Source organism: Anolis carolinensis, chromosome 6 (genome assembly GCF_035594765.1).
Source record: "Anolis carolinensis isolate JA03-04 chromosome 6, rAnoCar3.1.pri, whole genome shotgun sequence".
Lineage (NCBI taxonomy): Eukaryota > Metazoa > Chordata > Lepidosauria > Squamata > Dactyloidae > Anolis > Anolis carolinensis.
In genome coordinates this window covers 71750495-71775347 of record NC_085846.1, presented here as the reverse complement: position 1 = coordinate 71775347, position 24853 = coordinate 71750495, and the positions used below count along the sequence as shown (strand labels likewise).

The following is a 24853-nucleotide window of genomic DNA, read 5'->3' as shown; positions in this document are numbered from 1 at the left end:
GACTCTACTAAATGTCTAATTAAGACCCAGCTCCAGGGCCATTAGCCAAATAGGGCAACCACTGTCTATACCCTCTACTCCATCCCACAAATGTAAGAGGGAAGGCATGATTGGTGCTCATCTCCATTTCTAAGCGAAAGACACTTCTGTAGACACTTCCAAGGTCATGTGGCTGGCATGACAGGCCTGGGCTGTGGTGCAGGCTGGTGAGCAGCCAGCTGCAGCCAGCTGCAACAAATCACTCTGACCAAGAGGTTATGAGTTCGAGGCAAGCTCGGAGCCTATGTTTGTCTTGTCTTTGTTCTATGTTAAAGGCATTGAATGTTTGCCTTATATATGTAATGTGATCCGCCCTGAGTCCCCTTCGGGGTGAGAAGGGCAAAATATAAACATTGTAAATAAATAAATAAATAAATAATGATAATGACAAGAATGGAGATGATAGATTGTCCTTGCCTAGGGCTAGCAGCAGCAGCAATACCCACTAACTGCAGTAAAGTGTGTGTATGTGTGAATTTAGTTTTTGGATGTCTGCTGGAGGAAAGCCAATGTGAGAGGGAGAGCCGGGAAAATCAACTGTGCTCCAGTAACACTTCCCACAGTTACCTAGGTCCCTTCCACATTACACAAATATAGCAATGTCATTCCACTCTAACTGCCATGGCGGCATTCTATGGAATTCTGTGTTTGTAGTTTGTTGAGATACTAGAATTGTCAGGTTGGGAATTCTAAATGCCAATCCCACAATTCCATAGGATGGAACCAAGGTAGTTAAAGTGGAATCATAATGCTATACTTGTTCAGTGTGGACAGAGGCGGTCCAACCATAAGGCGAAATAGGCATTTGCCTGTGGCGCCATCGTCCCGGGGGCACCATCGTCCTGGGAGGAGGGCACCACTCTCCACCTCCTTCTCTTTCGGGCCTTCCAGCGGCCGTGCTGGGCCTCCCGGTGCCCATGCTGGGCCTTCCGGCCAGCGCAGACCCACCTTCGCACCACGCGAGCCCACCTTTGGGGCCTTCAGAGATTGTGAGGTCTGTAGGAACTTGGAAGCTAGGTATGTGGGGTTTATATATCTGTAGAAGGTCCACGGTGGGAGAAAGAACTTTTCTTTGAAGCAGGTGTGAATGTTGTAATTAATCACCTTGATTAGCATTTAATGGCCCTGTGGCTTCAAGGCCTGGCTTCTTCTTGCCTGGGAGAATCTTTTTTTGGGAGGAGTTAGCTGTCCCTGATTGTTTACTGTCTGGATTTCTTCTGTTTTCAGAGTGTTGTTCTTTATTTATTGTCCTGATTTTAGAGGGTTTTTTTAATACTGAGGGCTATCTGGGTTATCTAAGTCCACACTGCCCTATATCCCTGTTCAATGTTTAGTGCTAAATTTGCAAATATAGTAATTCCTACATAACATTACCATGTATTGAACTGCTTTTTCTATTGATTTGTTGTAAAACATGATGTTTTGGTGTTTAATTTTTAAAAGCATAATGTAATTTGATGTTTTATAGGCTTTTCCTTTATACTTCCTTATTATCCAACATTTTCGCTTATCCAACGCTTTTATTTTTCAGTGATTGGTTTGGGGGGGCGCCAAAATTCTGTTCGCCTACACTTGAAAAATACCTAGGGCCGGCTCTGAGTGTGGAAGAGTCCTTGGAGAATGATAGGAGCAGTGGGGATGGATGATAGTGGCTTGGATGGCTGCAGTGAGAAGGGCATTTCCATTGCATCGGTTGCCCGCCCCTAAACTCTACCATTGAAATGAGAGATTGACGAGCAAAATGTCATTCATTTTCCCCCAAATAGTTTATTCCTCCCCAAATGGTTACAAGCAAAAGACATAACTTTTCTCATGCAGATGGTATCGAAATAATCAGCTGGAAAATAAAAAAAGGCTACAGACCTGCACATGCTCACTTGAAAGTCACCTCCATCATTATATCAGTTAATTCTTTGGAGGCTTTTAAGCAGAGGCTGGATGGCCATCTTTTGGGGGTGCTTTGAATGAGATTTTCCTGCTTCTTGCAGGGGGTTGGGCTGGATGGCCCGTGAGGTCTCTTCCAGTGCTACGATTCTATGATTCTAATGCCTTTATAATGTGAAAACAAGCACTGAAACAGAGCTGGTGACAGGGAAAGCAGATCCTTCTCCAGAAATACATTTTTGCTCTTTCTCTGTCTCCTTCCACATCCACCCACCTGCAACCTACTGCCATTGGTCCCTATATTGTTACATTATACATTTATTCCATTCTTTCTCCTCGAGCTGTAGCTGCAGAGATCGTATTGAAAAGCATTTACATCAATAAACCAATCACAGGAAAATATATGCCATCTGCCACAATAATGGAAATCTGGTTCAGGCTATTGTTTCCTTGCAGGATCAAGGCAAGTCTGCAGATATTTACATGAGAAAGAAACAGATGGTGATCCTACTCTTAGAAGTATTGCATTGCACTCAGAGATTGGGGAAGTTACTTTTTGGGCCATAGTACCTAGACTGTAGACTACAGTCTACTAGTCATGCTGATCAGAGATGTCTAGGCGTGGTTGTTCAAAAAAAAAGTAACTTTTCCAAGTGTTCAGTAAAAAAACTAAAATTGTGACAGGATGGTAAAAGAAAACTACAGAATATCCTGGTTGAAATGCTACTTAATAAATTATTAACTTAGAAAAGAATTCGCACAGTTGAATTAATTCATGGTTGGTTTCATATGTTAGACAAAAAAAGCAATATATGAGGTGTTGTTGTTACATGTCTTTAACAGCTCTCAAATCATGTATGTGGGTCCACCTAGTTGCACTTCTGGTTTTGAAACATGTTTGTATGCATGTTTAACAGTAGGGAAGGTTGTACTCTATCTATATATATAAATGAGTGATGGCATCACGGCGACCCACAAAACAACAAAACTACAGGCCCCCCAACCTCGAAATTTGACAACACAACCCATCATCCACACCTCTAGGTTGATACAACAAAAAGCAAACAAAAATAAAGTCCTAATGGGAGAGCAATAATTGCTTTTATCCAATTGCTGCCAGTTTAGAGGGCTAATCTCTGCCCACTTCGTCTCCTAGCAACCAACTCAGTCAAGGGACAGCCAGGGTTCAGTTAGGGACAGGCAGACTTAGACCTGACTTAGGCTTCTTCCACAGATTATCTAATTTGCACTGGATTATATGGCAGTGTAGACTCAAGGCCCTTCCACACAGCTATATAACCCATTTATAATCTTATATTATCTGCTTTGCACTGGATTATCTTGACTTGAGGAAACAGCCAGGCTTTAAAGCTGCAAGGCCATTACATCCTAATCATTTTTCCTAATTGCAGCATTCATACTTGCTTCCAACAGACAAAAAAAAACCAATCAGAAATACTGTATATTCACAACCTTTAGGAAATAATATCCCCTGATGACGCAGCATGTTAAAGCGCTGAGCTGCTGAACTTCTAGACCGAAAGGTTTGAATTGGGGGAGCGGAGAGAGCCCCCACGGTTAGCCCCAGCTTCTGCCAACCCAGAAGTTTAAAAACATGCAAATATGAGTGCATCAATAGGTACTGCTCCGGCGGGAAGGTAACGCCGCTCCATGCAGTCATCCCACATGACCTTGGAGGAGTCTATGGACAACGCCGGCTCTTCAGCTTAGAAATGGAGATGAGCACCAACCCCCAGAGTCAGACACGATGGGACTTAATGTCAGGGGAAAACGTTTACCCTTTACCTTAACTACCACCAATTCCTCAATACTTTATTTCCCATACCACCATACTTCACCACAGCAACACATGGCCGGGCACAGCTAGTGTCTTTGTAAGGTAAATTGCTACTCCTAGAGCTTTCCAAGGTCCATATCACACTTCATAATCATAAGATCATGATTCTGTTTTAACTGCCATGGCAAAATTGTCTGGAATATTGGAACTTGCAATATAGAATGGGGTATAGACATCTCACCCGGATAGCTCTAGTGCCCCACCAAACTATAAACCTCAGGAATCCATAGGATGCGACCATGACAATTAAACAGGACCTTACAGCATAATTGGAGAAATCAAAGACCACAAATTTTACTATGCACACCCAGGCCTGTCCCGTCCTCGCTTCTTTTAATAAAAAGAGATAATATAAGACATAAAAAAAGTATTTTCCATCTTGTTGAAAAGGTAGACTCATGTTGTATGTCCTGGCTTTAATACTAAGCAGAAATTCCTCGGAGGAAAGGCTTCTATGTATTCAGTTTGTCATCCATATTGGAATCAAGACAGGTTTGCTCAGGTAAAGAAAAGAGGTGACGGTGTCAGGCTGCCATTTCCTGAACATCTGCTGTATCCTGACACAGGAGATGTAATAACATTAGTGTTTCCACTCTGAAAGAAAAGTCAAAATATGTTGGGTTATTTAATCCAATTTGGCACAAAATCCCAGAGGTGCTACTGCCATTAAAAGATTACATGTGCTAATTTAACGTCACTTTGCTGTGTTAATTACCTCAATGCCAGCTATCAACTTAAGTGTAATTTAATGTTTAGGAATATTGGTGATTGGATTGCTTGTAATGACTGTTGAATAGGTTAAGAATTACCTTTATCATGTCTTCTTGTATCATACCCTCTTTACAACATATCCATTTCTCTAAATATTTTGAGTCTTGCCATTTAAAGCTATTTAAGCTCACTTATTTTAATTAATGAAATATTGGCAATGTACATGTTTAGCTCCCATTATACTCCCATAGTAATGATATTAGTAGCAGCAGTAACTATCTATGTACATAATGATTGATAATGGGTGGTTACTGCCTGAGAGGAATTCCTACGTATAAAATAACACAAGCGATAGGAATAACAAGAGAAGGAATGGAAAATTGAACCAGACGTAAGGAGGAGAATAATAAACAGTTACTGAAATTATCCTCAAGCAAGTGGTTTCCAGACATTGATCTTCCAGACATTTTGGACTTTAGCTCCCACAGTTCCTAACTATTGGCCAAGCTGGTGGAGGTTACTGGGAGTTGACTTCCAAAGACCTGGGTTTTGCTGTTGCTGTTGTTCGTCTTCAAGTCATTTCCGACTTATGATAACCCATCATGGAATTTTCTTGGTAAGATTTGTTTGGGGAGAGGCCAGTGCCTTTGGGAACCATGGATCTAAACCCTGTTCACAACTTGGTTTGTATGTGAGAGGTAGGGAATCTTAGACCAGACTCATACTGCCTTACCGTTAGCCATGGTGCATGGCACTGCCAGTTATCAAGAGATGGTCCAAAGCATTGGGTGAACCAAAGTTCTGTAGATAATTTCCTGCTTTAGTTTTAATACCATCCTTATTCCATTGATTTCAAGGCACCATATCTCACTCCAATTTTATTATCACAACCATCCCATGAGTTAATTTGGCTGAGAAACAGTGACTGGCTCCGGTTGTCAACAAAGATTTGTAGTTAAACGAGAATGGGGGACAAGCTCCATCATTCAACTGGCAGGGGAACTAGGTGATTCACAATATCCCTTTCAACGTGTAATTCTATTACAGTTAGTCTTCCACATTTGCTGCAGTTAGAGCAGTGGTTCCCAACCTTTTTTTGACCAGGGCCCACTTGACCAAGGATCACTTTGACCAGGGACCACTTAAACAGGGACCTCTTTGACCAGGGACCATTTGAACATGGACCACTTTGACCAGGGACCATTTTGACCAGGAACCACTTTAACCAGGGACCACGCTCCAACGTTAGTACCAAAAGGGTTACAAATCAGGTTTTGGTCAACTTTAGATTTGGTTTGGTTATTTGGGGTGCTGATTCATAAAATTGTATTCGATAGACCACATCAGTTTTAGTTTCTGATACAGCACATATGCCATCCATGTATTAATGTATTGTCCATTATTTTATTGTGTGTGTCATTGAAATGTTTTAAGTTTTTGTCAAATATGTTGTGTTGTTGTTTCGGGCATGTCCCTGTTGTGAGCCGCCCTGAGTCCCTTCGGGGTGATGGGGCGGGATATAAAAATAAAATTTATTTATTATTATTATTTATCCAGTAGTCGCCACCTGCTTGCCCACAGAAAACTATATTTAATAATCTAGAGTTGATGCGGTCTATCCAATGCAATGGTCAGCTCTGCAGAAAGAAGCGAAAATAAAATAAATAAATAAATGGGAAGGAAGTCCACGGACCAGATTTTTGTTCTCGTGTCCCACTGCTGGGCCATGGTCCACAGGTTGCGAGCCATTGGGTTAGAGGCACAGGACTCTCATAAAAGTAAAAACTGTGAATTAAGAAATGGCTATTTTTTTTTACCCAAGCGACACCTACATGTCTACATCGTCTAGCATGATTTTATAGTCAACTTCCTCTGGAAGTTAAACATTGGAGGACCTAGATCAGGGGTCCTCAAACTTTTTAAGTGGAGGGCCGGTTCATGGTCCTCAGACTATTGAGGGGCCAAATTATCATTTGGGGGAAAAATGAACAAATTCCTATGAACACAGTACATGTCATATTTGTAGTGCAAAAACAACAACAACAACAACAACAACAACAAAAGAACAATACATTTTTTTAAAAAAAATAACCAACACAAACCTATCAGGATTTCAATGGGAAGCGTCGGCTTGCTTCTGGCCAATGAGATAGTCAGGTTAATTAGGATTGTTGTTGTTGTTGTATGCCTTCAAGTCATTTTAGACTTCAAGTCATTTTAGACATTTTAGGGTGAGCCTAAGTCTAAAACTGAGGGCAGGGGCCAGGTAAATGACCTTGAAGGGCCGCATCCGGCCCCCAGGCCTTAGTTTGGGGACCCCTGACCTAGATATTCCTGGAGAGGTGTTCTCGATATAAATTTTAGGTCTTCCAGCAAGACTGGAAGAAGTTGACTGTAGCGTCATGCTGGAAGACTTACAACCTCATCATATAGGCTAATTTGCCTGTCATACACCAGTTCCTCTCCCCTTTTGCTCCGTGGCAAAAAGGGAGAGGAAGCGGCATATTACGATGATCCAGCAACTCAAGAGGCTTCCCGTGCTGCATTTGCAACAATGGGGGGAAGCTGAGCAGCTGTAAGTCGGGTGATGCAGCTTATGGGGCAACAGGTTCTCCATGCCCCCCTGCCAGGACCCCACAGATCTACCACGATGTGTGGCGAATCCCAACATTAATGTGCTAAGGTCTCTAGAGACCCATAGAAACAACATTTTAAATCAAATTTTTGAATAATACAATCTGCAAAAGACATAAACGCAAATGTGGAGAGGTGACAGTATTCTAATCTCTATCCTAACGTTAAAAGGCTTCATTTGAACTAAATGAAATATTTTGAACATGGAATGAAAGACAGTATTGTGCCTTCACAAGCACAAACAACACATTCTGGGATGATTGCAGCACTGCTCTGTGACCTCTCTCTGCTCATACCTCTTACAACTCTCTCATCAAAATGACAGCCACTTTGCTTGGAAAGAAAAATCACTGATTGAATGCAATGCAGCTTTCCCCAACCTGAAGTCCTCCAAATGTTTCTGATGACAACTCCTATCAACTCCAACAAGTATGACTTATGGTCTGATATGATAGGAACTATCTTCCAAAACATCTAAAGGGCATTAGACAGGAAAAGCTATTATAGTGACTTTGAGAGCTAGTTTTGTCTGCCCTACATAATTGTTGAGAAGAAAAAGTGTGCCATTGCCATTGTCTTGAGCTCATAGGCAGAAATGAAATAAAATCAGAACTACTTGCATCATGCATTCTAAGCATTTCAAATGTTCCTGTGTGTGATGATGTAAAATGATTTACAGCTACAGCAGCCAATGTTGTATAACCAATCAGTCAGAATTCTATTTCAAAGTGGTTGCTAGAATAAAATGTCAAGTATATACAATCTTTCCAGCTTGATGGGTTATAGAAGACTTTTTGAGGTTCACAAAGAGTGAACCACATTCCCTTATGACATCTTTGTGGGTCATTTCTATGCTGCATTTTGGAGTCTGTTGTTGGCCCATATTGCAAAAATGGTACAACTGTTAAGCAAAATCCCAATAAACTCCTCCAGTGCCAATGTGCTACATCTCTACCTGGGAAATGTGAAGTCCATGGAGTCTGAACACTAAAAATCCCTAGGTAAAGTTTTTCCCCTGATATTAAGTCTAGTCATGTCCAACTAGGGATGGTTGCTCATCTCCATTTCTAAGCCAAAGAGCCGGCGTTGTCCATAGACACCTCCAAGGTTATGGGGCCAGCATGACCACATGGAGCGCTGTTACCTTCCCACCAAAGTGGTAAATGTTGATCTACTCACATTTGCATGTTTTCAAACTGCTAGGTTAGCAGAAGCTGGGGCTAACAGCAGGAGCTCACCCCACTCCCCGGATCTTTCGGTTAGCAAGTTCAGCAGCTCAACAGTTTAACCCGCTGCTCACCAGAGGCCTGAAAAATCTGAACCAAAATTAAAATATTGGCATATCTATACATATTCACATTTTCAAACACTATTTTTATCTATCTGTGATCAAAACAGGCTACATTCTTCTAACATAGGATATAGAAATAATATAGTTGTTGTTGGACTGCAGCTCCCAGCATTTTTCACCACTAGCTATGCTGGCTAAGACTGCCAGGAAATTTATTCCGACAACATCTGGAGAGCTACGCAACCCTCACCCTCGTTCCAAAAATCCTTTCTTATCTTTCAAGAAAAATTATTCTATCCAACACTTTTTCCTCTTCTTGAGCATGCTCCATTAAGCCTTCAATGATCCATGTATCACATTATTCATGCGCACTGATATTTTTCTGAAAGTGAAACAGCATCAGGCTGTCTCTCAGAGGAATTATTGATCAGATCTGGTCTAGGTTTATGGCCTTTTTCAGAAAAGAAAAAGGTGGGATAGGATATGAAGAAGTTACCTTGAGAACAGGGTGAAACCAGCTGCGCCCATTTTTGCCATGCTTTTTCTGATGGAAATTAAAGAAAAGGTGTTACATAGATTTATCTCTGGAGTTAAATTGCTTCCCCGGGCCCTTCCACACAGCCCTATATCCCAGAATATCAAGGCAGAAAATCTGCTTTGAATTGTGTTATCTGAGTCCACTCTGCCCTATATTCCAGTTCAAAGCAGTTCAATGTTCACTCTATCCAATGCTGTGGATTTGTGGTAGTGAAGTTTTTGGTGGTGAGAAGGGGATGACAGTGAATACAGCCTGAAAGGGCTACATGTCATCCATGGGCCATGTATTTACCCACCGCCAGAATGAATAGATAGGGTAAATAGCTTTGATTTGGCAATAAGTTTGGCAATGGATTCAAACTGTTATTTTATCAAGGCTACGCCAGAAGTCTTCCAAGCTAGGTAAGATCATATTTTCCATTCCTTATACCTCACAGAGGATATTCAGAAGATTTGGTGGATTAATAGGTTTATGCATTTTTATCTGTTCTTTATAAAACAGACTCGAAGCAGCTTATATAAATGAAAAGAAAATACAATAAAACAGATCCAAGTTACAATCAAAGCTGTCCAAATTATAACACTAACACTTTTAACAGTTAATCCGAAAAGAGCATTCATGTTTATTTCTTTCTCATCTACCATTCTGGCACTTTAAAATAGACAATGAAGACATTTAAATGGTTCAAGATTTTTTTCCATGCCTTGGCTTCATCATTCATGCAGTCGAGACATAAGAACAAGACTGGGCCTTGGAAGGGCCGCTATGAAGGAACGAGGCAAGATCCTGAAGTGTCAAGATATACGAGGGTTGAATGAAAAGTAATGCCTCCACCTTCGTTACGTGGGTTTGGATGGGAATATTTTAATAAATCAAGCGCAGAAATAATCCTTAGAATGTGTTCTTTAACTACCACTATTCACTTTTCCACATAATCACCAGACAATTGGATACATTTCTGCCAACGATGAACAAGTTTTCTGAAGCCGCCAGGGAAGAAGTCGACACTCTGTTTCCACAACCAGCGTCCCACGGTTCTTTCAACGTCTTTATCAGAAGCATAATGATGTCCCCATAGATCTTCTTTCATTATCTGGAACAGATGGAAGTCAGACAGTGCTAAATCTGGACTGTATGGAGGATGCCATATGGTGGTGAGATCCAGTCTCTGACGTTTTCTTTTCATGCATCAGCACCCTGGGTACCCATCATGCACAGAGCTTGTGATAGCCAAGCAAAGCAATAATATGACCCACATGTTCTTCTGAAATGCTGATTGTGCTTGAAATTTCTCTCTGAGTAATACTACGATCGTCCTGAATCAATCTGTCAACTTTTTGCTTGTGAAACTCGGTGGTTGCTGTCACAGAACGTCCAACTCTTTGTTTGTCATGCAAGTCAGATGTTCCCACCTCAACATCTTTAAACTTACTAGCCCAACGACGCACAGTACTCACATCAACACAATCACTATAAACAGCTTGCATTATCTGATGAATCTCCTTTGGGGTGACACCTTCTACTGTCAAGAATTCAATGATTGCACGTTGCTTAAGTCGCATTGACCAACTGTCTGCGCAGGGTTCCATACTTTGCACTTTAACAACACAATTGTCCAATGCGAAGGCTTCCCATCAAAATGGAACCGTAGAGGAGAGTCTACTGAACAAGCCAGTACCTGCCGCATACCAGTACTGCCATCTGTTGAGGAGTTACGAAGGTGGAGGCATTACTTTTCATTCAACCCTCGTATAATTGAATACTGAAGTTAGGTTTGCCCATGCCATTGTATTTCCTATGCATGGTTGTGAAAAGCTGGACAGTGATGAAACCTGATGAGAAGTAGTAGCAGTAGTAGTAGTAGTAAAGTTATTGATTAGACTTTAGACCACATCACAGTACCAAAACAAACAAAAAGGCTTGATAAAACATGATTACACTCGATATAGTAAGTTAAATACAACACTTATAACAATACAGTGAATAAATATGATAAAACCGAATATATACATCATGTTTCCGTATCACCCCTAGAATTTACTCAATCAGCCCCACATATGTGGTTCTCAGATGTATTGCTTTGCTTAAAAACAGAGCTGTTTTACCTGATGAGAAGAAAATCAATATTTAAAATGTGGTGTTGGAGAAGAGTTCTATGGATCCCATACTAAGAAAACAAATACAGTAGAGTCTCACTTATCCGATGTTCTGGATTATCTAACGCATTTTGTACAATATGTTTTCAATACATTGTAATATTTTGGTGCTAAATTCGTAAATACAGTAATTACTACATAGCATTACTGTGTATTGAACTACTTTTTCTGTCAAATTTGTTGTATAACATGATGTTTTGGTGCTTAATTTGTAAAATCATAACTTAATTTGATGTTTAATAGGCTTTTCCTTAATCTCTCCTTATTATCCAACATATTCGCCTATCCAACGTTCTGCCGGCCCGTTTACGTTGGATAAGCGAGACTCTACTGTACTGTGATAAAAACCTCTATGATTCTATGATCCCCCCAGGCAGTAAGCAGCCAAGCCTTGAAGCCAAAAAGCTATTCAATGCTAATCAAGATGCTCAATTGAAACATTCACACCTGCCTCAAACAGGCAAGAGTTCTTTCTCTAACTCTGGACATTCCGCAGATATATAAACCCCACTTGCCTAGTTTCCAACAGACCTCACAACCTCTGAGGATGCCTGCCATAGATGTGGGCGAAACGTCAGGAGAGAATGCTTCTGGAACATGACCATACAGCCCGGAATACTCATAATAAACTTTTCTCATGTTTCTATGATAGAACCAATTAGGAACAAAAAATGTGTCATATAGTGTAATGCAGGGGTCCCCAAACTAAGGCCTGGGGGCCAGATGCGGCCCTCCAAGGCCATTTACCTGGCCCCCGCCCTCAGTTTTAGACTTAGGCTCTCCCAAAGTCTGAAATGGCTTGAAGGCACAACAACAACAATCCTACTTGATTATCTCATTGGCCAGAAGCAGGCCTACACTTCCCACTGAAATCCTGATAAGTTTACAGTATGTTGGTTAAAATTATGTTTATTTTTAAATATTGTATGTTTTTTCATTTATCAATATTGTAAATGAATGATATGGTAATAATATAATATATTGTAATATAAATAAATAAATATTGTGTATACATATAATATTGATAATAAATATAATGTAATACAATATAATATTTATTTATTTATTTATTTATTACAGTATTTCTACCCCGCCCTTCTCACCCAATAGGGGACTCAGGCCGGCTGATAATAATAATACAATATAATAATATCGTATAATATAATAATATCAATTATATATTATATATTAAATGTAATATTACTAATAATATTATGGTATAATGTATAGTACAATATAGTAATCTATAATGCTAATATTGTGCTATGCTAATAATATAATATATTATATGTACATACAACTTGTAAGCCGCTCTGAGTCCCCTTCGGGGTGAGAGAGGGTGGCGTATAAATGTAATAAATAATTGTTGCTGGAGGGTGTTTTTTTTTTTGCACTACAAATAAGACATGTGCAGTGAGCATAGGAATTTGTTTTTTGTTTTTTGTTTTTTCAAATGATAATTCGGCCCTTCAACAATTTGAGGGACCATGAATCGGCCCTCCACTTAAAAAGTTTGAGGACCCCTGGTGTAATGCTTGGTAAGATCAATGGTATGGAATCGTGGGATTTCTAGTTTGCAGCAGGCACGGGCAAACTTGGGCCCTCCCAGGTGTTTTGGACTTCAACTCCCACAATTCCTAACAGCCGGTAGGCTGTTAGGAATTGTGGGAGTTGAAGTCCAAAACACCTGGGAGGGCCCAAGTTTGCCCATGCCTGGTGTACAATGATGCACCCAATTTAAGCTGCCTTTTCCATCGTTGCCAATCGCTAAGCAAAGGAAGGAGGCTGTGCTTCCAAACCGTGGGCGTGTTTTGTCAAAGGACTACAATTCCCAGCGACCCCCGGGTGGAAGGCGCTCTGGGCAGGGCGGAGTCAGGGGCGGGATGGTCTCGCCTTCTGCATGGCCGAGAGAGAACTAATTGCAGCGGCCATTGGAAGGTCCAGAGCCGCCAACTGGGAGTCTCAATGGCCTCGCCCCTCAAAGTCTGCATCGTGGGCTCCGGAAACTGGTGAGGAAGGAGAAGCCTCTGTGTTGTTGGGGTTTTTTTGGGAGGGAAAGGGGTTCCTTTTCCACTCAGAGGTTTCCAGGTAGTGTCTTATTTCCCAGTTTGGTGAGGCACCAGCCCGCCTTGTAATAAAAAACCAAAACTACCACTCCCATGATTCTCTTGCATTGAGACCTTCAGATATGTTTCTATTCCAAGCAAATAAAGGCAGGGTCACTGCTATGTAAAACAGCTTGAAACTGGACTATGTTGTCAGTGTATAGACCCATATAATATAGCACAATGCAGTTTGCATTATACAGTAGAGTCTCACTTATCCAACACTCGCTTATCCAACGTTCTGGATTATCCAATGCATTTTTGTAGTCAATGTTTTCAATACGTCATGATATTTTGGTGCTACAGTAGAGTCTCACTTATCCAATGTAAATGGGCCGGCAGAATGTTGGATAAGTGAATATGTTGGATAATAAGGAGAGATTAAGGAAAAGCCTATTAAACATCAAATTAGTTTATGATTTTACAAATTAAGCACCAAAACATTATGTTATACAACAAATTTGACAGGAAAAGTAGTTCAGTACACAGTAATGCTATGTAGTAATTACTGTATTTACGAATTTAGCACCAAACTATCACAATGTATTGAAAACATTGACTACAAAAATGCATTGGATAATCCAGAACCTTGGATAAGTGAGTGTTGGATAAGTGAGACTCTACTGTAAATTCGAAAATACAGTACAGTAGAGTCTCACTTACCCAAGCTAAACGGGCCGGCAGAAGCTTGGATGAGCGAATATCTTGGATAATAAGGAGGGATTAAGGAAAAGCCTATTAAACATCAAATTAGGGTATGATTTTACAAATTAAGCACCAGAACATCATGTTATACAACAAATTTGACAGTAAAAGTAGTTCAATACGCAGTAATGGATTTTAATCTTGGACATTTTTAAAATTTTATATAATGTGATTTTATTTTGTAATGGTATCTGTTTTATATGAACTGTTGTTTTGTAGATTGTTTTATATGAATTGTTGTTTTTACATTGTTTTTAGGCATTGAATTTTTGCCTATTTACTGTAAGCCGCTTTGAGTCTCCTCGGAGAGAAAGGCGGGGTAAAAGTGATGTAAATAAATGAATAAATAATGCTATGTTGTAATTACTGTATTTATGAATTTAGCACCAAAATATATTGGTCCCATGTAAGCCGCCCCAAGTCCTTTCGGGGAGATGGGGCGGGGTATAAAAATAAAATTATTATTATTATATTATTATTATTATTATTAAAACATTATTATTATTGACTACAAAAATGGCTTGGAGAAGCGAAGCTTGGATAAGTGAGACTCTACTGTAATTACTACATAACATTACTATGTATTGAAGTACTTTTTCTGTCAAATTTGTTGTATAACATGATGTTTTGGTGCTTAATTTGTAATATCATAACCTATTTTGATGTTTAATAGGCTTTTCCTTAATCCCTCCTTATTATCCAACATATTAGCTTATCCAACATTCTGTCAGCCCGTTTACGTTGGATAAGCGAGACTCTACTGTATTGGTCTATACCTCCCAGGGCCCAAGTTTGCCTATGCCTGGTCTATACTGTTTCAAACTGCATCATATGGCAGTGTAGATTCAACCACAGTGACCAGTCCTTGATATTTATTGCAGTTTGGTTACAGGAACCTGAGTGGGTACTCCCATTATATACAGTGGTACAGTAGAATCTCACTTATCCAACATAAACGGGCCAGCAGAATGTTGGATAAGCGAATATGTTGGATAATAAGGAGAGATTAAGAAAAAGCCTATTAAACATCAAAATAGGTTATGATTTTACAAATTAAGCACCAAAACATCATGTTATACAACAAATTTGACAGAAAAAGTAGTTCATTACACGTTAATGCTATGTAGTAATTACTGTATTTATGAATTAAGCAGCAAAATATCACAATGCATTGAAAACATTGACTACAAAAATGTGTTGGATAATCCAGAACGTTGGATAAGTGAGACTCTACTGTATATTGTATTTAATGGCCAGGTCAGTGTTTACTTTTTGGGATCGGGAATAAATATTTCCAAGCCACGGATAGTTGAGTTCCTGTATACAGGATCCACGGGAGCAGAGGGACATTTGTAAAGTGTCTGCTTGGAAACAACAAGGCTGGCAGCAATATCAGCTCACCTTCCTTATCTGCTGGGAGACCAAAGTCTTAACACGTCATTGCTTCCTTATTGTTGAATTTGCAGCTTCCTGCTTCACTTGCAGTTTTTATGAATTGCGTACAGTGCCTAGGGGCCTCATCACACTTGAGCATGTATCCACTTTAAATCCAGTTTTTGCCTCCTGCAGAATTCCAGAGTTTGTAGTTTGGTGAGGCTCATGACCTGTCTGGCTGAGATGTTTAAAGGCTCCCTAAAGTGGATTTAAAGTGGATCCAAACTCTCGTGTGATGAAGTGGTAGATGTTGTTTTAGAGAATTGCACAAGTTGAGCTTGCTTTCATGCTGGTTTAAATCAAATGTCGCCAATAAACAAGGTGCATACTACATTGTTATGGTAGATCAGCTTGCTACTGCTTTAGTTGCTCTCCTTTTACAGAATCCTGGGATTTGTAGTTTGGGGTTTTTTTCGTGTCAGGAGCAACTTGAGTCGCTTTTGGAGTGAGAGAATTGGCCGTCTGCAAGGACGTTGCCCAGAGGACGCCCGGATGTTTTGATATTTTTACCATCCTTGTGGGAGGCTTCTCTCATGTCCCCGCATGGAGCTGGAGCTGATAGAGGGGGCTCATCCGCACTCTCCCCGGGTGGGATTCGAACCTGGCAGCTTTCAGGTCAGCAACCCAACCTATGTAGAATTGTCAGCATGGGGCCTAACAAATTATTCAGAGGGTACACCTAAACTGTAGAATAAATGCAGCTTGGCACCGCTTTAACTGCCATGGCTCAATGCTATGGAATCATAAGAGTTGCAGTTTTATAGGGTCTTTAGTTTTTTCCACTAGATAATATTGGTGCCTAATCGAACTACAAATCCCAGGATTCTATAGCATTGAGCCATGGCACTTAAAGTGGTGTTAAACGGTATTATTTCTGCAAGGTAGATGAATGCCTAAATTTCTTGGTAGACTACAAATAATAAGATTCCCAAAAAGGAGAACACAACACTTAAAATAGCATGAAACTGTTACGACTATGTGATATGCAGACACCACCTAAGTTTAAACAATTTGCATTAGAATCATAGAGTTGGAAGAGACCTCATGGGCCATCCAGTCCAACCCCTTGCCAAGAAGCAAGAAAATTGCATTCAAAGCACCCCTCGACAGATGGCCATCCAGCCTCTGCTTTAAAACCTCCAAAGAAGGAGCCTCCACCACACACTGCGGCAGAGAGTTCCACTGCTGAACAGCTCCCACAGTTAGGAAGTTCTTCCTAATGTTCAGGTGGAATCTCCTTTCCTGTAATTTGAAGCTATTGTTCTGCATTCTTTGGGAGGGTGTGGCAGCTTAACTGGTTGTCCCATCTGGGCATATTAGGGAAGGGTCACCACAATCAACATTAGCAAACGCACAAAAATAAAACAGAAAACGGACTATAATTTTGCATTATGCCTTAGTTTTGTTTGTACTCGATGATATGTTTATTTACAGGTTAAATATCTCTTATTTCAAAATCCAAAATTGTCCGCATGGGCGGTTGGTGTAGTAACAACTTATAATTCAGTGTATGCAAACATTACCTCATGCACAAAATTATTAAAGAATATTGTGTACATTTGCCTTCAGGCTATATCTATAAAATGCATATGAAACATACATGAATTTCATGTTCAGACCTGAATCTCATTTCCAAGATATCTCATTATAGATCTATATGCAACAACAGGTATTCCAAAATCCAAAACAATACTGGTACCAAGCTTATCAGATAAGGGATACTCAACTTGTGTTTAGGTTCACCATAAGTAAAAAATGGCTTGAATACACACAACAGCAATAGTAATCCTGAGTGTTAACAGGGTAGTGTATATATTTCTTACTGTCAGTTTGTCTGTTTTTCCTTTATCTTCACAAGCTAATGTGGGGTAAGGTAGTCTGAAAAATAGTGACTTGACCCAAGATCATCCCAGTGAAATTCATGATTGAGTCTGGGCCTCTGATCCTTGTGCTAACATTACCATGTTGCAGTGGGCCTGCGTCTTTTACATAGTATTGTGTTGTCCAGTATCAGAAGTTGTTAAATGACTAACAAGAATGGCTATTTGGACTCTCTGTCCTGGCTCTTTCACACAGCCATATAACCCAGAATATCAAGGCAGATAATCCACAATATCAGCTTTGAACTGGGTTATCTGAGTCCATACTGCCAGATAATCCAGTTCGATGTGGATTTTATACAGCTGTGTGGAAGAGGCCTCCGTTGGTATAGTTCCTGCATAATGAGTGGATAGGCGTTGTTCAAATGGGTGCATATTGTGAATAGGAGTTATTGCGTTTTTCCCTGTATTTTCTTCTAGTTTTCAAGAAACCTAAATTTGTGGAAAGAGGAATTTATTTCACAATCACTTTTAGAAGCTTGCAAAAACATTTTACAGAGAACTGAATGGCATTGACAAAAAGTTACATTCACCATCAGGGGATGTGGAAATAGATGCGGCGGTCTTCTTTCTTGCAATTGTGTCTTCCTGTACTAGTTATCATAGCTTGCATGAATTGGTAATAGTTTATTTCTTTTATATCTAGCAGCATAAACGTTTTTTAAAATACATTGATGTTTTTAGCTATCATACTACTTTAAAATGGTAATCAAAGAACAAATGATAACTATCCGTAAGTCATTTAGAAACTTGTTTACTTTGTTGTGAAGACAATAGCTGGATACAAGATCGCACATTTCTGCAAGCAACAAATTTTATCAGTGCAGTATTAACTACTTATATTCACAGTGAAATACATGATCAAAGTTAGACAAACCTCTTCCTCTACTTGGTGTCCCCAAGAAAATTAAAAGAGGAAAGTCTTTGAGAGAGGCCTGTTTACAGTTCATTTCAGAATAAATATACTGCACAGTTGTGGCAGTTTGATCCCATTGTAATTGTTCAGATTACATGCTAGGATTTGTAGTTTGCTCAAGTACTTGGAATTCTCTACTGCTCAGCATTCTGTGGTGGAGAATTTGAAATAGTTCACAAATCCCAAGTTTTATAGCATGGAATTATGTCAGTTCAAACAATATCAAATTACTGCATATGAGTATTGTACCGGTAAGTACACTTTCAGTCTTAAATAATAGTGTTGCAATGGAAGTGTTGCAATGGAAGTTTGAAGAGGTAGCAATTCATCTTATAAGTAGGTTACAAATTCACCATCACTATTTTTAATGTAAGGGGAAAGTACATTTTTCAGAACTAAGAATGAGCTTCCAGCCACTTCCAAATTGGTTTGTTTTTATATTTTGGCAGTATGTGTGACTCCTTGAGAGTCTCAAGTGTGGAGAATAATTGTTCCCAAAGACCCATCACTGTCACACAGCTCCAGGTTAAACAATGGCATGTTGGGACAGAAAAGTAAGTGGAGAAAACAAATTCAGTAGATTTATATCTTCAGTAAGATCCTCCAGTTGTTTCATTGTATAATCTGACATCCCTCTCAGAATTCATAAGCATTGGTCCAATGAAATATTTGACCAGTGGATGTGCATAAACTAATTTTAGCCAGTTTTTGTGTGTGTTCTATTTTTTAATCATTCAATATAATGTGACAGTCACTTTCCCTGTTCTTTGCAGTGTGGTGGGTGCTCAAATCCTTTCCTCTGGCCAGCACAAATAGCACCATGTAACATGATTTTTGTTCCTGGGTTATAAATGTCATTTCCTAATTGGTTCTGTAATACAAACATGGAAAATCTTATTGAACTGCACAACCTTTGTCTTTGCGGAACATCCTGCAGCACATTTTGCTATAGCTTTTCATGTATAACAACTTGAGTATAACAACTACTTTCAAAGTAAGTACCACACAATTAAACAGGAAATAACACCTTCAAACCAGGAACATTTTTTTCAAATGTTGTTACATGGTGTATTGATTCTAGGCTGTGTTATCCTTCACTTTGTACAGAATTGGCTAAGGTTTGATACAACATTTTGGTGCTGGAGCTGTAGTGCTTTGAGATGCGATTTCATTGAGCACAGAACATAAGCATTGCCAATGTTTTTATTTCTAACAAATATACATGTCCTTAAATAATACTTTAGCACCTATGTTATGTTGGGTCTGCTGGAACAGTGCCATACTGATAATTAGAGTGAAGCAACAAGTAGCTGATCCTGGGGCGGCAGCAAGAATATCCCCCCGGTTGTCTTATCCCTACCCTTCCGTTGTTCCTTCTGTTGTTAGACTAAGCTGTGTTTTCCATATAACTTGTCTTGGGCCTTCTAAACTATCCTGTTGCCTCCACTGTTGTGGATGGCATTATTCCCTTACCATCTGCGAAGTAAAACCCGCTATCCAGCTTGGTACATTGCATTATCATATTGTGTTGTCGAAAGCTTTCATGGCCGGAATCACTGGGTTGTTGTGCATTTTCCAGGTTGTATGACCATGAAACATGGCCATACAGCCTAGAAAATGTACAACAACCCATTATCATATTGCACTTTTAGTATGCTACATGTCAGACTGGGGATTTGAACCCAAGTCTGGCTGCTCATAGACTGACATTCTGATCACTGCATATAAATACATACACGCATATTGTGTCTTGCAGAAATACATGTTATTGAAACAGATTTCATTCTTGTGTAAATTACTGCTTGATTTACACAAGATACTTAGCACTGCAAAGATGCAAAATTGTTGTGTCACAAAAGTTAAGTACGTACAGAAAAACAGTCGTACTTATTGGTTGCGTTATTATCCAACCCCTTTGTTGTGACACATCTAAAGAAGCTCTGGTGCAATCCACTCAAGTGGTAAGTATGCCAACCGAATCAGTTTTGGTTCCAGGATATATGGCATCAACATTTGGGCAAGTCAAAGGGGTGGGTGTGTGACTACTTCTGCAAGGATCTATTTATATTAAAATCACTTTATGATGAAAAGTTGAATGTTTGACTCCCCTGTTGATACATAATACAAGTTCATACCTCCCATTAAAAAAAGATACAGGTTGAGTCTCTTGTCTCTTTGACAGCGGACAGTAGCAAAAACAATGTACTGAAATCACATCTTTTGTACATTGTTTGGCACTTTATAAAGGTTTTCTGGTTTCTGTTTGTGCTGCAGCTCGTGTGATGATTTCTAGGCAGACACGGATTTTCACATGTAAAACAGAATGACGCTCTTTACATGGCTACAGGAAAGGTCTTGCGGCTTTAAAAACGTGGATTTGGGAGAAGGCTTTATGTATAAACCATGTATGACAAGTTTTGAATAAGTATGCTACAAACTGGAGAAGAGGAAAGGAGATTACCAGACTGTTTTGGTTTAGGATGAAAAGCTTCAAGCACAAGTGTTACTTGGCATCTTTGGGGCAACTCAGCATTGTTTTCAAGGCAAAAGTTGGATCCTGTGCTTGGCAGAGGTTTTATGCTTCTCAGATTGCTTTGTTTGTTGAAGAAATAGTTCAGCTGTCTCACTGAAGATGCCAGAGCTCTGATGAAGGCAGAGGTCTTGCTATGTGTTTTATTCACACAACTGGGTTGCTATTAGCACATGTTTTACAGATTGTCACCATCACTATATACAAACGTATGCTACTAGACAAACCCAAGGGCATTTTGAATAAAGATCTAGCCTTCTGGTGTCAGTTTGAAGAATGGTAAACATGGCTGAGAGCTGGTGTGATGCTGACTTTTCTTTATAGTAGTGTTTAGCTTATTTATGTAGCCTTGTCTGTCTGGCTTTTTATTTTTTACCACTCATGGTGAAATTAAGTCAGATAATGGCATGGTTCCTGGCAATCATTAGGTTCAATTTATCTTTCCATTAAATAGATTGACTCCACGGGTGTGATCATCAGTGGAAGCTACAACTCTTTTGAGCTACAATTCCAGAAAGCCCTATCCTATAATCCATGATTATAGTCATTATGACGATGCTGGTTGGGGATTCCAGTGGGTTGTAGTCCAAAACAATAACTTTTCCACTCTGGATGTATCAGACTTTATCACAAGACATTCTCTGAAATTGTGGTGCGTGTGGGAGTGAAAAATAACAACAAAAATCTTGTACAATCATATGGAAAATTATTAATTATTTATAATTTTCAAATCAAACTTGAAAAGAATTCTCAAATTGAGTAACAGGCAACTGAGCACAAGCTGGTGATTTCAGTAAAATTACCTTTCAGGAGAAGCAAAAGCTAGAATTGTAAGGACATAATAACAACGATGATAATAATGGGGCTGCTACTTCTGACACATTGCCTTTGTTGATAATAAAACACACAATGTTATTTTTTCAGAAAATAATATTTTATCATTATTTTGTGTATTAGAAGTAATGTCTGTGCATCGTTTCAGAAATGATGTGTGCGAGTGCAGTCATTATCCTGGATTTTTTAAGTGTACTTTTGTCTGTAAACTATAATAAAAATAATGTATTTCTAACATAGTACAGTAGAGTCTCACTTATCCAACGTTCTGTATTATCCCACACAGTCTGCCTTTTAGTCGTCAATGTTTTTGTAGTCAATGTTTTTAATACATTGCAATGTTTTGGTGCTAAATTCATAAATACAATAATTACTACATAATGTTGTTGTATATTGAACTGCTTTTTCTGTCAGTTAGTTGTAAAACATGATGTTTTGGTGCTTAATTTGTAAAATCTGTATTTTAGAATGTGTTTTATGAATGTCCGATGTAAGTTAATAATTTTTAACTGTTTTATAGTGCATTGTACAATTTTTATATATGTGTTTTATTGTAAGCTGCCCTGAGTCCCCTGTTGGGTGAGAAGGGCGGGATATAAATATTGTAAATAAATAAATAAATAAATAAAATCATAACGTAATAGGCTTTTCCTTAATCCCTCCTTATTATCCAACATTTTCGCTTATCCAACATTCTGCTGGCCTGTTTATGTTGGAAAAGCGAGACTCTACTGTACTTTTAAAATACTGTACAAACAAGTGTTACTTTAAAAAACATGTTCGTAATGCTTGGTTGGAAAAAAATGCTTGTGTTGGGTTGGAAAAAAAAATAGTTATCAGCAAAGAGAATGATAAAGTATGATTGTTGATTGATATCCCTTTTATTTCCCTGCTGTCCCTTCAGTCTCATTATTAACTTATAAGATTTGAAAGTGATTCAGTCACTAGTACAAACAAGACTGGGGAAAATGGCAATGTTATTTGATGCCTTTGTGGGTTTCTTCCATTCTCACACAGCATTTGAAATTAAATTTGCTCAGTTACAAGTGATGTGCCGTAACATAGCTACAGTCTAACAACATATTCATGCAGAAATACTTCCATGAAACTTTAATTTCTCAACCTTTCATTACCTATGACAAAATATCTTTATCAGTTGCTTGGAGTATTGATTTGGATTCATAGAATTGTGGTGTTTGAAGGGACCACAAGGACCATCTTGTAATTAGGACTAGCATATTCTTTTCTCCAAGCTAAGCATATCCAGTTCCTCACATGGTTTTGTTTCAAGACCAGGCATCCTCAAGCTGGAGCCCTCCAGCTGTTTGGGCCTCCAACTTCTGACCATTGAACAAGCGGGCTAGGGCTTCTGGAAGTTGGAGGCCCAAACATCTGGAGGGCTGCAGTTTGAGGATGCCTGTTTTAGACCTTTGAACAACTGGGTCATCCCTCGAATGGACACATCCCAGCTTCTCAATATATTACTTGAACTGTGGTCTCCAAAACAGGACACGGTAATTCAGATGGGGTCTGACCAAAGTAGAGTACAATGGCACTACTACATCCCATGATCTTGACCATTGCTTCTGAAAATGTGGATCCAGACCCCAAATAGGGTCCCCTCAGCTCAATGTTGGGGTCACAAATAATTTGGCAACAGTAGAGTTTTCTGAACGTCACCTATTGGCTTTTTTAGTAATTTCCACAAATCTTTTGTGCAATGAACTTTGCAGAGAATTGAGCTGCTGAACTTGTGGACCAAAAGGTCCCAGGTTCAAATCCCTGGAGCGGAGTGAGCACCCACTGTTAACTCCAGCTTCTGCCAACCTAGCAGTTCGAAAATATGCAAATGTGAGTCGATCAATAGGTACCGCTCCGGCAGGAAGTTAACATGACCTTGGAGGTGTCTATGGACAACGCTGGCTCTTCATCTTAGAAATGGAGATGAGCACCAACCCCCAGAGTCAGACATGACTGGACTTAAAGTCAGGGGAAACTTTTACCTTTATATGCCTATTTTATACAAACTATATACCCAGGGTAGCGTAAACATTTCTCAGGCCAAAAGTAGCCAACAAGTGGAAATGTTTAAGAAGCCTTCAAATCGGTACTCATATTGATATTGCCTAAAATTTAATTGGCTTTTTGTCTGCTGCATCACACTGTTTACTCATGCTTACTTTATAGACTACCAAGAGCCCTAGGTTCTTTTTACTTGTACAGCTCTCAAACTAGGTGTACCCTGTATTTGTGCATTCATTTTTCCTGCCAATAAGTATCTTAAATGTATGTAAATTTACCAAACTTCTTCTTTCTGCTCCAAACCACACCTTTAATCTCTCCTGTGAATAAAATTGGCACTTGGCAATTTGGGGGGGGGGGGGGGGGAGAATTCATTTATTTCAAAGTCTAAGGAATCAGGTTTTCAAGGGAGAGATGGCACAGTATATTCAGTAATCAAAAGCAAAATTAGTCGTTCCCTACCTGATGCCTTATTTTTATTCTTTCCAAATTAAAAAAAAAAGATTCACCTCATATATACAAAGATGAAGGTTCTATGAACAACAATTGAAGCGGCATATGTCATAACAGAAAGAGACCTCCTTTTTATCAGTTACCGGAGAGTCAATAGGCAAATACACACACACCCTTTTTTGCCATCCATCTTGAGAATTTGGAGACAATGGGGCTGCATTCTTGTTCCTTTATCTGCCCCAATTTAATTATTCATATGCCACTCAGTCTTTTATTTCAGAGTCAAATTAAAGCAGTTTGCTGATTGTGAAGATTGTCCCATTTTTTCCCAATCAGTGACCTCCTTTGTCCAAGGCCACCGAAGAACATTGAAAACTTTGGATAATAAGATAGGAAATTATACAGCTAATTGGCTTTCAAAAATGCATTTTTGCACTTTTGCCGAAAATTATATGTAGAAAATGTGGTCCCCTAAAGGTCTTATTGTGTTTTGAACCATTATGTATTGAAGAAAAATTTACATGAAGAGAAACAGTATCAAAAATTTATAATTGGTTCACTAAAAATTCATACTCAGAAGATCTGACATTAGGTCTAAATTCAATGTGGAAGATCTAAACATGTCAGCAACACATGCACAATGGAAAAATAATATATAGATCCTTCTTCCCATTAAATCCATATCAGCAGCCTATAAGAGAGATTACTAAGGGCTGCCGGTGGGCAGCATGCCAAAACCAGTGTGTCGAGCAAGATTTTCATCAGGGAAAAAACCCCTCTTATGAATATATTGAAAGCCAATATCATATGGTGGTTTGAGCATTGAACTGGAGTTCTGGGAGGCCAGAGTTTGAATCCATGCT

The 24853-nt window shown here is 39.3% G+C and overlaps 1 protein-coding gene across 1 annotated transcript in view; it reads left to right on the top strand.

Moving 5' to 3' along the window:
* The first annotated feature begins 12897 nt into the window (after positions 1–12897).
* The window catches only part of gpd1l (glycerol-3-phosphate dehydrogenase 1 like), a 31851-nt gene continuing 19895 nt past the window's right edge, over positions 12898–24853 (top strand). Inside the window, exon 1 of the mRNA XM_008121396.3 lies at positions 12898–13120. Within this exon, the coding sequence (XP_008119603.1) occupies positions 13077–13120 (44 nt within the window). The 5' untranslated portion in view covers positions 12898–13076. The remainder of the gene's footprint in view (positions 13121–24853) is intronic.